This window comes from Rhinoraja longicauda, chromosome 7 (genome assembly GCF_053455715.1).
Source record: "Rhinoraja longicauda isolate Sanriku21f chromosome 7, sRhiLon1.1, whole genome shotgun sequence".
In the NCBI taxonomy this organism is placed as follows: Eukaryota; Metazoa; Chordata; class Chondrichthyes; order Rajiformes; family Arhynchobatidae; genus Rhinoraja; species Rhinoraja longicauda.
Genome location: NC_135959.1, coordinates 14,279,973 through 14,294,426, shown reverse-complemented (window position 1 = coordinate 14,294,426; position 14,454 = coordinate 14,279,973). Strand labels below are relative to the sequence as shown.

The window sequence follows — 14,454 nt, the reverse complement described above, 5'->3', positions numbered from 1 at the left end:
CATGGACCTTGTAGTCTTTCCTCTCCTTGCGACCACAGCGCGGGTGGGAAGCTCGTCGCGTCCGAGACGATCAATACCAGCAGGCAATGCGGCAACGCGATTGGGTCGCCCGGTCGTCCCAGAACTCGGTGCCGGATGCACTCTGGGTATTGTAGTCCATTTCTTTCCTTTGCAACATGGGCGCGGGAGGGACCCGCGTTCCCTTGAAACTACCACGTCCAGGAGGCATTGCGGTCGGCGAGCCCGCTCCCAGAGCATTCAGTGCGCCGGAGGTGTATCGGGCTCTGTCGTTAATTTTTAGTGGGATATAAGGTTAGTGTGGGCGCGCTGCGAGCCTTTTCTGGAATATTCGGAGAGGTTTGTGCCCGCTCCGACCTTGAGTTCGCACCCCCGGCGCCCAGTGATGCCGAAATATTATGAAGACAAGGAGGAATTTGGACCGTGTTCTGGGACGAAGGAGGATCTGAGGACATGTTTGTTGAGACTCGACTGCGTGCTGAAGGTGTGGATGCCCATGGAGGGTTAAACAGGCCGATCCTTCAAGGGGGGGAAGCGATGGGAACTTCAACCAGCACGAATTGTCACGCCTTGCACTGAATGGACGGAGGCAGATTCAGAGGCAGTCTTTCAAGAATGTGATAAACAATTGAAAAGCCAAATTGCGCAGAGTAAGAGAGTGAGGTTAATTAAACCATACTTGCAACAAGAGTGGGTACAGGTACAATGGCCCAATAACCCTCTTGCTGGGTGTTACTCTCTGGAAAGTCTAGTCGAGTTTATTGTCATGTGCACAAGTATGGTGAGGTCCAGGTATAATGAAAATAAAGGCACATAGACTCTGACAACACACATACACAAATTATACATAAAATACACAGTTCTGCAAGACAGTAAAAAGAAAAAAACCCCAACAAATCTAAGGTAGTGGAGGTGGTCTGTAGTTTTCTGTTATGGAAGACGGATTTGGGTTGTGCAGCTTGGTTCAAGATTCAATAAATGTAGGAAAGAAGCTGTTTCTAAACTTGGTGGTGTGTGACTTCAGGCCTCTGTACCTCCTGCCGGATGGTAGCAGTGTGAAGAGGTCATGCCCCTGATGGATTGGGGTGGGGGGGGGACTGCCACAACAGACCATGATGCAACCAATCAGGATACTTTATTCATCAAAGAAAGACACAAAATGCTGGAGTAACTCAGCAAGACAGGCAACATCTCTGGATAGAAGGAATGAGTGAAGTTTTGGGTCGAGACCCTTTAGACAGAGTCAGGGGAGAGGTAAACTAGATATATGCAAAGATACACAGAACTTGTAAGGTGTGAAAAGGACAGATCGCAGCAGACGATGATCAAGGAAATGTTCATTGTTGGCTGAGGGGAAGGTAACAATGAGGCATACAAGCAGTAAAATTAATCAGGACAGTGAAACTAGTCAGGAGAACTAGGGTGGTCGGAGAGAGGAAAAGCAAGGTTTGCAGATGCAAGGAACTGCAGATGCTGGTTTTCAAAAAGAGACACAAAATACTGGAGTAACTCAATGCGTCAGGCAGCACCTCGGGAGAATATGAATCAGTGAAGGGTCCCAACCTGAATTTCACCTATTCATGTTCTCCAGGGTTGTTGAGTTACTCCAGCACTTTGTGTCTTATCTGTAGAGGTTTGTTAGATTATTCAGTGACATGCCAAATTTAACAATGTTCAACTGGTATCTCTATTTTTTTTCAGCTGGTTAAACAATGGTAACGGGATAGAAACATAGAAAATAGGTGCAGAGTAGGCCATTTGGCCCTTCAAGCCAGCACTGCCATACAATATGATCATGGCTGATCATCCAAAATCAGTACCCCGTTCTGGCATTTTCCCCATTTCCCTTGATTCCCTTAGCCCTAAGAGATAAATCTAACTCTCTCTTGAAAACATAGTGAATTGGCCTCCATTGTCTTCTGTGGCAGAGAATTCCACAGATTCACAACTCTGGGTGAAAAAGTTTTTCCTTATCTCAGTCCTAAATGGCCTACCCCTTATTCTTAAACTGTGATCCCTGGTTCTGGACTCCCCCAACATTGTGAACATTTTTCCTGCATCTATCCTGTCCAATCCTCTAAGAATTGTATATGTTTCTATAAGATCCCCTCTCATCCTTCTAAATTCCAGCGAATACAAGCCCATTCGACTCAGTCCCGCTGCACTCCCATAATAGCAATAATGATGACATGTTTTTAATTATCTACTGAATAATATTTTTGAACTGAACATGATTAATGACATTGAGTAAAAAGGCGACTCATATCAAGAGGAGCTGTTGGAGGAACTCAGCAGGTCAGACAGCGTCTGTGGAGGTAAACAGACTGTTGACATTTCCTGTACTTCTCCTCTCACACCACCACCCCAGGCAGAATGAGTAGAGTTTCAAAGATGGGCACAAAATGCTGGAATAACTCAGCTGGTCAGGCAGCATCTCTGGAAAAAATGGATAGGTGACGTTTTGGGTGGGGACCCTTCTTCAGGAATTTACTTTGTCCTTCCCAGGGTTATGAAATCAGAATTGGTTTAAAAAAAAATAGCCAAACATTTGGAATGTGCAGCTAATGTATTGTAGTGACCAATTTATTATGGAAACTGAAAGTGAAAGGATTTGCCTGAAGATGGTTTCAATAATTGAAAGTGTCTAATTTTGCCAAATAGCAATAACTGATTAATAAAACCTTGAAATTGAACCCAAAAAATCAAACTTCATCTGTATATTGAGCATGTATATACCAGATTACCTAAGTCTAATTTCTCTATTTCATGTAGGAAGGAAAGACACCAAGGCAGTGCTTGAAAGAAGGACATTGTAAGGGTTTACGTGTTGCTTTCTTTGAATGTAAAAGGTCAATGGTATGTATCAATTTTAAAGAGATAATCTGTTAATGTTTGGTTTACATACACAGCATCATATTTGTACTGTGCATTTGATATTGCTTTGAATGTTGCTCTTCCAATCCACATATATCTCAAGGTTGACATTTCTACTTTTTTTTGAGTGGGACACTTGTCAAAGAAAAAGAACCTTTGTGTAACTTTGATTCAACAGTTTTCATGTTTTTAACAAATGCTTTAAATTGATTTTAGAGCCTGTCCCACTTGGGCGATTTTAAGGCGACTGCCAGCGACTAGGCTGTCGCCGACAGTTCGCCGGGGTGTCGCGGGCATGATTGTGAGTAGTCTTCCAAAAATCGTAGTGGATCTCAGCGCGTCACTGAGAAATCATCCAGTTTGAAATTTCTCGGCAACAGCTGGCTTGTCGGCAGGTATCGTTGCTTATTGCGGGCGCTGTCGCCTGCTGTCCCCAGGTTTGATAGGTTCTCTTAGATGCATTTAGAAGCACATCAGTCGCCAAAAAAATCGCCTGTGGGACAGGCCCTTTTCAGGCTTTGTTTAATTTATGTCTTCTGAATCAGAGTGCTGGAGTTACTCAGCAGGTTAGACAGCATCTCTGGAGAACATGGATAGGTGGCGTTTTGATTTGAGACCGTACTTCAAACTGATAGTTGGGGGGGGGGGGTGAAAACTGGGAGTCAGTTACTCATCACCATCACCACTCTCTGTCCTCTGTGGCCAAGTCAATTTTGTAAATCTAACTGGCTGAATCCTGTGTGACAATCTTCTGGACCAGTCTACCATGACAAACCTTGTCAAATGTTTATAGACCTGTTAGTTTGACGTCTGTGGTGGGAAAATTAATGGAAAAGATACTTAGGGACAATATATATAATTATTTGGATAAACAAGGCCTGATTAGAATCAGTCAACATGGATTTGTGCCTGGAAGGTCATGTTTGACTAATCTTCTTGAATTTTTTGAAGAGGTTACCAGGGAAATTGATAAGGGCAAGGCTGTGGATGTTGTCTATATGGACTTCAGTAAGGCATTTGACAAGGTTCCACATGGAAGGTTGATTAAGAAGGTTAAATCGTTGGGTATTAATAGTGAGGTTGCAAGATGGATTCAACAATGGCTGAATGGGAGATACGAGAGGGTAATGGTTGACAATTGTATGTCAGGTTGGAGGCCAGTGTCTAGTGGAGTACCCCAAGGATCTGTGTTGGGTCCACTGTTGTTTGTCATTTACATTAATGATCTGGATGATGGTGTGGCAAATTGGATTAGTAAATATGCAGATGATACTAAGATAGGTGGTGTAGTTAATAATGAAGTAGAGTTTCAAAGTCTACAGAGAGACTTGGGCCTTTTGGAAGGGTGGGCTGAAAGATGGCAGATGGAGTTTAATGCTGATAAGTGTGAGGTGCTGCATTTTGGTAGGACAAATCAAAATAGGACGTACAGGGTAAATGGTAGGGAATTGAGGAATGCAGTGGAACAGAGGGATCTGGAATAACTGCATTGTTCCCTGAAGGTGGAATCTCATGTGGATAGGGTGGTGAAGAAGGCGTTTGGTATGCTTGCCTTTATAAATCAGAGCATCGAATATAGAAGTTGGGATGTAATGTTAAAATTGTACAGGGCGTTGGTGAGGCCGAATCTGGAGTATGGTGTGCAGTTCTGGTCGCCAAATTATAGGAAGGATGTCGACAAAATGGAGAGGGTACAGAGGAGATTACTAGAATGTTGCCTGGGTTTCAGCACTTAAGCTACAGAGAGAGGTTGAATAGGTTGGGTCTTTATTCTTTGGAGCGTAGAAGGTTGAGGGGGAACTTGACAGAGGTTTTTAAAATTTTAAGAGGGACGGACAGAGTTGACGTGGGTAGGCTTTTCCCTTTGAGAGTGGGGAAGATTCCAACAAGGGGACATAGCTTCAGAATTGAGGGACAAAAGTTTAGGGGTAACTTCTTTACTCAGAGGGTGGTGGCTGTATGGAATGGGCTTCCGGTGGAAGTGGTGGAGGCAGGCTCGATTTTATTATTTAAGAGTAAATTGGATAGGTATATGGGTAAGAGGGGATTAGAAGGTTATGGTCTGAGAGCAGGTAGATGAGACTAGGTCAGAGAGAGTGGTCGGCGTGGACTGGTAGGGCCGAACGGGCCTGTTTCCGTGCTGTAGTTGTTATATGGTTATATAGATGGATTTCCACCTGTTGGCGCACATAATGGCCGCCTCGCCAACAATTCTGCTCGTCCCTTCCTCCTTTGTTGTTTTTCAGTGTATGTTAAATGTATGTTTTAATGTTCTTTAGCTTGTTTTATGTTGGGGGGGGATGGTTGGGGGAAACCTTTTTATCTCTTGCCTCGACGGAGATGCGATTTTTTTTCCCATATCGTATCTCCGTCCGCACTGCGGCCTAATATCGACGATCTGGCGGCCTCTGCTGGAGACCGACTTCGGGAGCTCCAGTCGCAGGAGCCTGCGGACATAACATCACGGAGCTGGCGATCCCTGTCGAGGATCAACCTTAGAGCTCCAACCGCGGGAACCTGTGGATTTTAACATCGTGGAGCTTGCGGCCCCTGGTTAGAGTGACTTCCGGAGCTCCAAGCCGCGGGAGCTTCGACCGCCCCGACGCGGGAGCTTTGACCGCCCCGACTGCGGATGGTTCGACAGCCCCGACCACGGGAGAAATATGAGAAGAAGATTAGACTTTATTGCTTTCCATCACAGTGAGGAATGTGGGGAATCTGCGATGGTGGATGTTTATGTTAACTTTTATGTAGCTGTGTGTCTTGTTGCTTTTTTTTGGTAAGGCTGTATGGTAATATGAGTTTCACTGTACCTTAATTGGTACACGTGACACTAAACTGACCATTGAACCTTTGAACTGCACACTTTTGCCCCCAAGTTGTTGCAGTGTTCTGTCTTAATCTGTGGTTACTAAGCCCTTTTTTAATAAATGCATTGCTTGACTTTTGTCTCATATCTTCATTTTCATTTTGTTCTCAGTCCATGGTCCTTCTCACCAGTCAACTCATATAAATATATATTTCCAGTTACCTTGCAAAGTCAGGTTGGGATATTGGAACAAAGTTAATAATTGGAAATTAATATTTTTCTTATTGAACATACTAACTGATTTAAGAGATTGTGGTTGTGCCAATCGTGCTCTATAGATCTATGCATAGCAGGAATGCTGCATCAAATACAGTGGAGTATTACATATCATTAATACCTTATGGATTTTTATTTTTAAGCTGGATAACAGAGCTCGTTTCAGAGGAAGACAAGGATATTAACAATCCAACTGCAATGGACTGCTACAGAATTTACATATATTGATAAAGAAATAAAATAAAGTCAGTACACTTAATTTAGAAAATTATTGTATTCAATGTTTGTTAGTTTTCTTTTGTTTATTTTTTTTCATATGGAATCAATGCCTGTTTGATCCTCTTACCATCAGAAATCATTTTGCAATTAAAGAGATTCTGTGGGCAGAAGTGCTTTTGAGGAATTCATTTTATGCATACAATGATTGTAAATACAGAATATAACAATTTGGCGAAGCTTTTATTGTGTGCAAAACACAACTAACGAAGTTCATGCTAGTCAAGTCAAGTCAAATTTATTTGTCACATACACATACTCGATGTGCAGTGTAAGGGTGTAATTTGATAAAATAATAATAGGCATGTTATGAAAATGGGTAAATATCGCCTTTGTAAAAATACTGTGTTATTTTATAGTTGACTTTTGTATTTATCAATAAACAGTCAAACACTGACTGAACAAGCTGCGAACCAAGTTTTTGTACTTGCCTTTCTGTTGCTTTGTAGCTTTTTTGGTGTTGAAAGATATAGAGTCAAACAGCATGGAAACAGGCCCTTCGACCCAACTTTCCCCTGCCGACCAAGATGCCCCATTTACACCGGTCCCACCTGCCTGCATTGGACCCATATCCCACTAATCCTTTTCAATCCATCTACCTGTCCAAATGTCTTTTGAATGTTGTTCTAGTACCTGACCCACCTTCTCTGGCAGCTTGTTCCATATACCCTCTAAGTGGAAAAAGGTGCCCCTCAGGTTCCTATTAAAATTTTCTCCTCTCACGTTGAACAAAGTTCCTCTGGTTCTTGATTTCACCTTCTCTGGGTAAAAGTATCTTGCATTCACCCTATCTATACCCCTCATAATCTTGTACACCTCTATAAGATCATCCCTCATCTTTCTGCGCTCCAATGAATTTTGTCTTAGCCTGTCCGACCTCACCCTGCAGCTCAAGCCCTCAACTCCTGGCAACGTCCTCATTAATCTTCACTGCACTCATTCCAGCTTTTCAACATCCTTCCGAGAGCAGGATAACCAAAACTGAACACAATGTTTCAAATGCGACTTCACCAATGTTTTGTAAAACTGTAACATAACATTCTAACTTTTATGCTCAATACCATGGCTGATGAAGGCCTTCTTGGCCACTGATGTAGGGGAATTCTGCAAATTATAAGAAAGATGAGTAGTTTGTAATATGTTTAACCCAATAACTTTTATACTGGGGAGACGTGATGGGAAAGAGGACAACAAAGTGAAGGGAACTATCTCTTCCCTGGGTGGCGCCAGCAATGGCTGCCTCACAAACAATCTGTCTGTCCCTTCTTTGTTGTTTTATAGTATGTGTTAAATGTATGTTTTAGTGTTCATTCGCTTGTATTATATGGGGGGGGGTTGGGGGAAACTTTTTTATCTCTTACCTCGATGGAGATGCGATTTTTTTTCCGTACCGTATCTCCGTCCGCACTGTGGCCTAACATCAAGGAGCTGGCGGGCTCTGCTGGAGACCAACTTCGGGAGCTCCAGCCGCAGGAGCCTGCGGACTTAACATCGTGGAGCTGGCGATCCCTGTCGGGGATCGACCTTGGAGCTGCAACCGTGGAGCACGCAGTCCCTGCTTAGAGACCGACTTCCGGAGCTCCAAGCTGCAGGAACTTCGACTGCCTTGACGCGGGAGATTAGATCGTCCCAACGCGGATGGTTCGACTGCCCCGACCACGGAAGAAACATGAGAAAGAAGATTAGACTTTATTGCATCCAATCACAGTGAGGAATGTGGGAAATACGGTGTGGCGGATGTTTATGTTAACTTTTATGTAGTAGTGTGTCTTGTTGCTCTTTTTTTAGTATGGCTGTATGGTAATTTGAGTTTCATTGTACTTTAGTTGGTACATGTGACAATAAAATGAACCTTTGAACTTAAGGGTAATTCATGAGGCAATAAATAGATTTAGCATGGCATTTAAATTCCACAGCATAGTGCGAGTTCAAATAACATTGGGGGTTTCAAACTAAGCTGAGTGCAATAAAACTGATGGGGAAATAGTGTCTTTTAATGGGCCGATTTGTTGGACAAATGGGAGAGTGGTTTTCTAAATAAGAGAACAGAAGGTTAAAGAGAACTTTAAGGAAAAACAATGATAAAGACTACAGAGACATTGATCAATGATGAATTATTGAAAAATGTAAAATCCATAAGTAACCGTTATGTTGTAAGAATAAAAAAATGCAATGGGTGCTGTGTATCTTTGAAACACTTTAGGTTCTCTCAGAGTATTTCCCTGTGTGTACTGTTAAGGCCTTGAAAAAAACAAAATGTTTGAGAAACTCACCACTCTACGAGATATTCTTTGTGCCTGTTCCTATCTGAGCCATAATGAAGAGGGCAAATGGGCTCCACGTGAGAGCGAGACACAAAATTGCCTCCAACATTTGGCGCTGCGAGTAGAGTACTAAACAGGACGACTGTCATCAATGTAGCTCCTAATCAGGTGAGTATGGTTAGTTTTACCACCCATAGTTAGAGGAGTAGATCCCATATTGTTGTCAGGCAATCAAGAGTTGTGGTGCCAAAAGAACAAGTGGAGGATAAAGATGACAAGTACTAATGTGGTGAATTATGTGAGATATCGGGTACTAACGTGATGAGATTTGTAAGACAAAGGTATGGTGACGTAAGATACAAGGGCTGCTAGTGTTGGCAAGAAAGCTGAAGGTGGTTTAAAATAATATAAAGTATAGGTAGAGCATTTGACGTACTGATGATGGCTACTGATAGCTTTTTAGCAACCGGGTGACCAGTCCGCCTGGGCCCACGCGATCTCCCGTTTGCTTAACACTACAACTCCCCCTCCCATTCCCACACTGATCTTTCTGTCATGGGCCGCCTCCACTGTTAGAGTGAGGCCAAACACACATTGGAGGATCAGCACTGTGTATTTCGCTTGGGAGGCTGACAACCCAGCGGTATGAATATTCATTTCTCTAACTTTAAGTAACCCATGCTTTTCCTCTCTCCATCCACCCTAGTTCTCCTGATTAATTTTACTGTGTGTATGCCTCGTTGTCACCTCCCCCTCAGCCAACAATGAACATTTGTACATTTCCTTGATCATCGTCTGCTTTGATCTGTCCTTTTCACAACTTGTATGCTCTGTGTACCCTTGCATATCTCAAGTTTCCCTCTCCCCTGATTCTCAGTCTAAAGAAGGGTCTTGACCCGAAACGTCACACATTCCTTCTCTCCAGAGATGCTACGTGTCCCGCTGAGTTACTCCAGCATTTTGTGACAGTATGTGAAGAGGAAATAAATGTGGGTCCCTTGAAGACAGAAGCAGGAGAATTTATTATGGGGAACAAGGAAATGGCAGACGAGTTGAACCAGTACTTTGGATCTGTCTTCACTAAGGAAGACACGGTAGCGCAGCGGTAGAGTTGCTGCTTTACAGCGAATGCAGCGCCGGAGACACAGGTTCGATCCTGACTACGGGTGCTGCACTGTAAGGAGTTTGTACGTTCTCCCCGTGACCTGCGTGGGTTTTCTCCGAGATCTTCGGTTTCCTCCCACACTCCAAAGACGTACAGGTATGTAGGTTAATTGGCTGGGTAAATGTAAAAATTGTCCCTAGTGGGTGTAGGATAGTGTTGATGTACGGGGATCACTGGGCGGCACGGACTTGGAGGGCCGAAAAAGGCCTGTTTCCGGCTGTAGATATATGATATGATATGTTCTAGTGGGCAGAGATCCTAGGGTGACGGAGGAACTGAAGGAAATTCACATTAGGCAGGAAATGGTGATGGGTAGACTGATGGGACTGAAGGCTGATAAATCCCCAGGGCCTGATGGTTTGCATCCCATGGTACTTAAGGAGGTGGCTCGAGAAATCATGGATGCATTGGTGATCATTTTCCAATGGAGAGAGAAAACAGGAAATTATAGACCAGTTAGTCTGACATCAGTGGTGGGGAAGATGGAGGAGTCAATTATAAAAGACGAAATTGTGGAGTATTTGGATAGCAGTAACAGGATCGTTCCGAGTCAGCATGGATTTACGAAGGGGAAATCATGCTTGACTAATCTGGAATTTTTTGAGGATGTAACTAGGAAAATGGACAGGGGAGAGCCAGTGGATGTAGTATACCTTGACTTTCAGAAAGCCTTCGACAAGGTCCCACATAGGAGATTAGTGTGCAAAATTGGAGCACATGGTATTGGGGGTAGAGTACTGACATGGATAGAAAATTGGTTGGCAGACAGAAAGCAAAGAGTGGGGATAAATGGGTCCCTTTCAGAATGGCAGGCAGTGACTAGTGGGGTGCCGCAAGGCTTGGTGCAGGGACCACAGCTATTTACAATATACATTAATGACTTGGATGAAGGGATTAAAAGTAACATTTGCAAATTTGCAGATGACACAAAGCTGGGTGGCAGTGTGAACTGTGAGGAAGATGTTATGAGGTTGCAGGGTGACTTGGACAGTTCTTTGAGTGGGCGGATGCATGGCAGATGCAGCTTAATGTGGATAAGTGTGAGGTTATCCACTTTGATGGTAAGAATAGGAAGGCAGATTATTATCTGAATTGTGTCAAGTTAGGAAAAGGGGACGTACAACGAGATCTGGGTGTCCTAGTGCATCAGTCACTGAAAGGAAGCATGCAGGTACAGCAGGCAGTGAAGAAAGCCAATGGAATGTTGGCCTTCATAACAAGAGGAGTTGAGTATAGGAGCAAAGAGGTCCTTCTGCAGTTGTACAGGGCCCTAGTGAGACCGCACCTGGAGTACTGTGTGCAGTTTTGGTCTCCAAATTTGAGGAAGGATATTCTTGCTATTGAGGGCGTGCAACGTAGGTTTACTAGGTTAATTCCCGGAATGGCGGGACTGTCTTATGTTGAAAGACTGGAGCGACTAGGCTTGTATACACTGGAATTTAGAAGGATGAGAGGGGATCTTATTGAAACATAAGATTATTAAGGGGTTGGACACATTAAAGGCAGGAAACATGTCCCCAATGTTGGGGGAGTCCAGAACCAGGGACTACAGTTTAGGAATAAGGGGTAGGCCATTTAGAACAGAGATGAGGAAAAACTTTTTCAGTCAGAGAGTTGTAAATCTGTGGAATTCTCTACCTCAGAAGGTAGTGGAGGCCAGTTCTCTGAATGCTTTCAAGAGAGAGCTAGATAGAGCTCTTAAGGATAGCGGAGTCAGGGGGTATGGGGAGAAGGCAGGAACGGGGTACTGATTGAGAATGATCAGCCTTGATCACATTGAATAGTGGTGCTGGCTCGAAGGGCCGAATGGCCTACTCCTGCACCTATTGTCTATTGACTATTTTCTGAGTTAATGTAGGACTGTTTAATAAATGTGTTTGAATGGATGATTTCTTCCAGCATTCTGGTGAATCAAAGCCTTAAGAGAGAATGATTTCCTTCGGGATTTTATGGCTGTGTTTTACTTTTTTTGAGTGACAATTATATTGTTTTAAGTGTGTGGGATTCAGCATAAAGCATAATGCCAAATCCAAGTTAATTTTGATTTGCATGAAAAGAGGTGAAAAAGCATGAAGTGAGGGCAAAGATTGTGACTTGTTTGTTAGATTGGTTCTGGGAGAATTAATCCTATAGTCCAGATGAAATATGATGTCACTGAATGATTCTGCTCCTCTATGAAATATATTTGTAGTATCCTTGTGTCTACAAATTTCATACAGTTGCTCCCACATTCTGTGCTAACTTAAGCCACAGGAGGGCAGTAAATGTGTGTTTTATTTGTAACAGTAACCTTCCTACCCATCCTGTAAAGGCATGTGATATCCTTTGTTTTCATAAGGTTGGTATCACAGCTCTCTCTGCTTATGTCAAAATGTGTGGATTGATTCAATACCGAGATAAGTAGTTGAAAGCAATAGATAATGCTTATAATGGAGTAACACTGGGAATTTGAGGAGTTCCACAGTCGGGGTTCAGCATCTCACTGGACCACTTGGCAACTACACAAGGAGAATTTCTAAACCACAGCGATTAATATCAGTGGCAAAACAAGAACCAAACAATCATATCACACAGGGTTCAAGGAGCAAAAATACATTGCTGTTAATTCTATCTCCCTTGAAGCATATAACTAGACAGATTGCCTTCAAACGGTTCCATAAAATAGATTATATCATTGTGTATTGTGGCAAGAAAAAGGAAAACATTATCAGATGGAGAAATGTGGAAACGAGGAACTGCAGATGCTGGTTTACAAAAATAGAAAGAGACACATGGTGCTCAGTTTAAAGGTCATTACTCAACGTCGCCTGTTCATATTCTTCAGATATGCTGCCTGATTTGCTGAGTTACTCTCAGCACTTTGTGTTTCAGATGGAGAAATATGGGTTAATTTTTAACTTTGTAAAACCTAGAAAGTTTTAGTGGTCAGGTTTGCCAGCTGGTCCTTTGAAAATTAGGTAGAGAATAAGGGAGGATCAAGCAAATGGCATTCTGTTTCAATGAGAGGGTGGAACAGTGTAATTCTTCTCTCACAAATTCTTACATATAAATATAATATTACATACAATATAAACTTAACAAATTATTTCTTAATCTAATAATTAAAATCAACTTTGGCTAGTCCCTTGTTTTGAATATATTAAATATTAGTGGTTTCTAATAGTATATACATTATACGTCCTTTAATTCTGAGGCTATGACCTCTGGTCCTAGACTCTCCCAGCAGTGGAAACATCCTTTCCACATCCACTCTATCTATGCCTTTCATTATTCTCCAAGTTTCAATGAGGTCCCCCCCTCAACCTTCTAAACTCCAGCAAGTAGAGGCCCAGTGCTGCCAAGCGCTTATCATATGCTAACCCACTCATTCCTGGGATCATTCTTGTAAACCTCCTTTGGACCCTCTCCAGAGCCAGCACATCCTTCCTCGGGTATGGGGCCCAAATTTGCTCACACCACCTCAGCATTACACCTCTGTTTTTGTATTCCAGTCCTCTTGATATAAACGCTAGCATTGAATTTGCCTTCCTTTCTACTGATTCGACTTGCAAATTAATTTTATGGGAGTCATGCACCAGCACTCCCAAGTCCCTTTCCACCTCCGATTTCTGAATTCTCTCTCCATTTAAAAAATAATCTATGCCTTTATTCTTATTACCAAAATTCATGACTCCGCTTTTTGCTACACTGAATTTCATCTGCCACTTCTCTGCCCACTATCCTAACCTGTCCAAATCCTTCTGCGGAGTCCTTGCTTCCTCTACACTGCCTGCCCCTCCAGCTATCTTAGCATCATCTGCAAGCTATTATGTATCCCCTTTTAGATTTCCAAGCACCCTGTTTCCTCTTACTTGAATGTATGTTGCACTTTAACCTATTAAACTCTTTTATTTATAATATTGTTAAATAATCCTTAAAAAACTGCTCCAGTTTCTGCTTTATCGCCTGTGAATGCACTGAATTGCTTCCTCTTTAAAAAAGATGATTTAGCATTTAAAATAAGTGCTAACAAACCTTGTTTAATACTCCTGATCTTGTTCATATTCAAACATGCCCAATCACATTTAGTATAAGAACACAGAGGGGGAGCAACGAGAGAGCATGTTGCTTTTTAAATGTGCTATACAAATAAAATTGACTTGACTTGACTTTACACATTTACCCGCTGCCTGATCTGTTGACTACAACTCCCAGAAGCCTCCTCGCTAGACCGGCGCATGCGCCAAGGAGGCCGTTTGAGTGACGCTGATGCAGCCGCGGCGGCGGGTAAATGTTGATCCTGTGGCCGGGCTGAGGAGATAACGGGGCGGCGGCGGAGGAGGAGACAGAGACGGCGACGGCGCCGGCGTCTGGCAGTCGCAACGAGGATCGGAGCGAGTCCGTGAGCGTCGGGTGAGCGAATAACCGGTCAGGAAATGACAGTTGCTCGGTTAATATTGTCAGAAAATAAGGAGGAGTGATTGAGGAACGGGTGTCCCGTTTGATGCGCCCCGTCTTCCTCAGCTCGGATCGAGGGGGAGACGGGACGGGACGGGACGGCGTGAGGCCTCCGAGGAATCCTGTCTACAATCGCAATTAAACTGGGCGCCGCAGAGATGGTGCAATCATCAACTGCAGTTGGTGGTTAGCGCAGGGCAGCATCTCCTGGTATTTATTGGGATGATTTTTATTCACAAAATGCTGGAGTAACTCAGCAGGTCAGGCAGCATCTCGGGAGAGAAGGAATGGGTGACGTTTCGGGTCGAGACCCTCTCCCACATTTATTGGGATGA

The 14,454-nt window shown here is 43.2% G+C and overlaps 2 protein-coding genes across 10 annotated transcripts in view; both read left to right on the top strand.

Moving 5' to 3' along the window:
• Positions 1-249: 249 nt before the first annotated feature.
• coa5 (cytochrome C oxidase assembly factor 5) lies at positions 250-6,658 on the top strand. The gene is made up of 3 exons (XM_078402976.1): positions 250-502; positions 2,791-2,874; positions 6,121-6,658. Exons 1-3 carry the CDS (start codon positions 404-406, stop codon positions 6,160-6,162), a joined length of 225 nt encoding a protein of 74 aa, XP_078259102.1. The 5' UTR covers positions 250-403; the 3' UTR covers positions 6,163-6,658.
• Positions 6,659-13,919: 7,261 nt separating this feature from the next.
• The window catches only part of LOC144595094 (inositol polyphosphate-4-phosphatase type I A-like), a 136,706-nt gene continuing 136,171 nt past the window's right edge, over positions 13,920-14,454 (top strand). For 4 of the 9 annotated variants that reach the window (XM_078402132.1, XM_078402130.1, XM_078402127.1 and 1 more), the window contains exon 1: positions 13,920-14,074. The gene's annotated coding sequence lies outside the window, so the exon portion shown is untranslated. The remainder of the gene's footprint in view (positions 14,075-14,454) is intronic. The other 5 variants (XM_078402134.1, XM_078402133.1, XM_078402137.1 and 2 more) reach the window with 3 other exon arrangements.

Excerpts from the sequence above, each read along its gene's own strand:
- coa5 (XM_078402976.1), top strand. The coding sequence starts at position 404 with ATGCCGAAATATTATGAAGACAAGGAGGAATTTGGACCGTGTTCTGGG. Across the intron at positions 503-2,790 it reads GACTCGACTGCGTGCTGAAG|GAAGGAAAGACACCAAGGCA; the intron begins GTGTGGATGCCC and ends TATTTCATGTAG. Across the intron at positions 2,875-6,120 it reads TTGAATGTAAAAGGTCAATG|CTGGATAACAGAGCTCGTTT; the intron begins GTATGTATCAAT and ends TTTATTTTTAAG.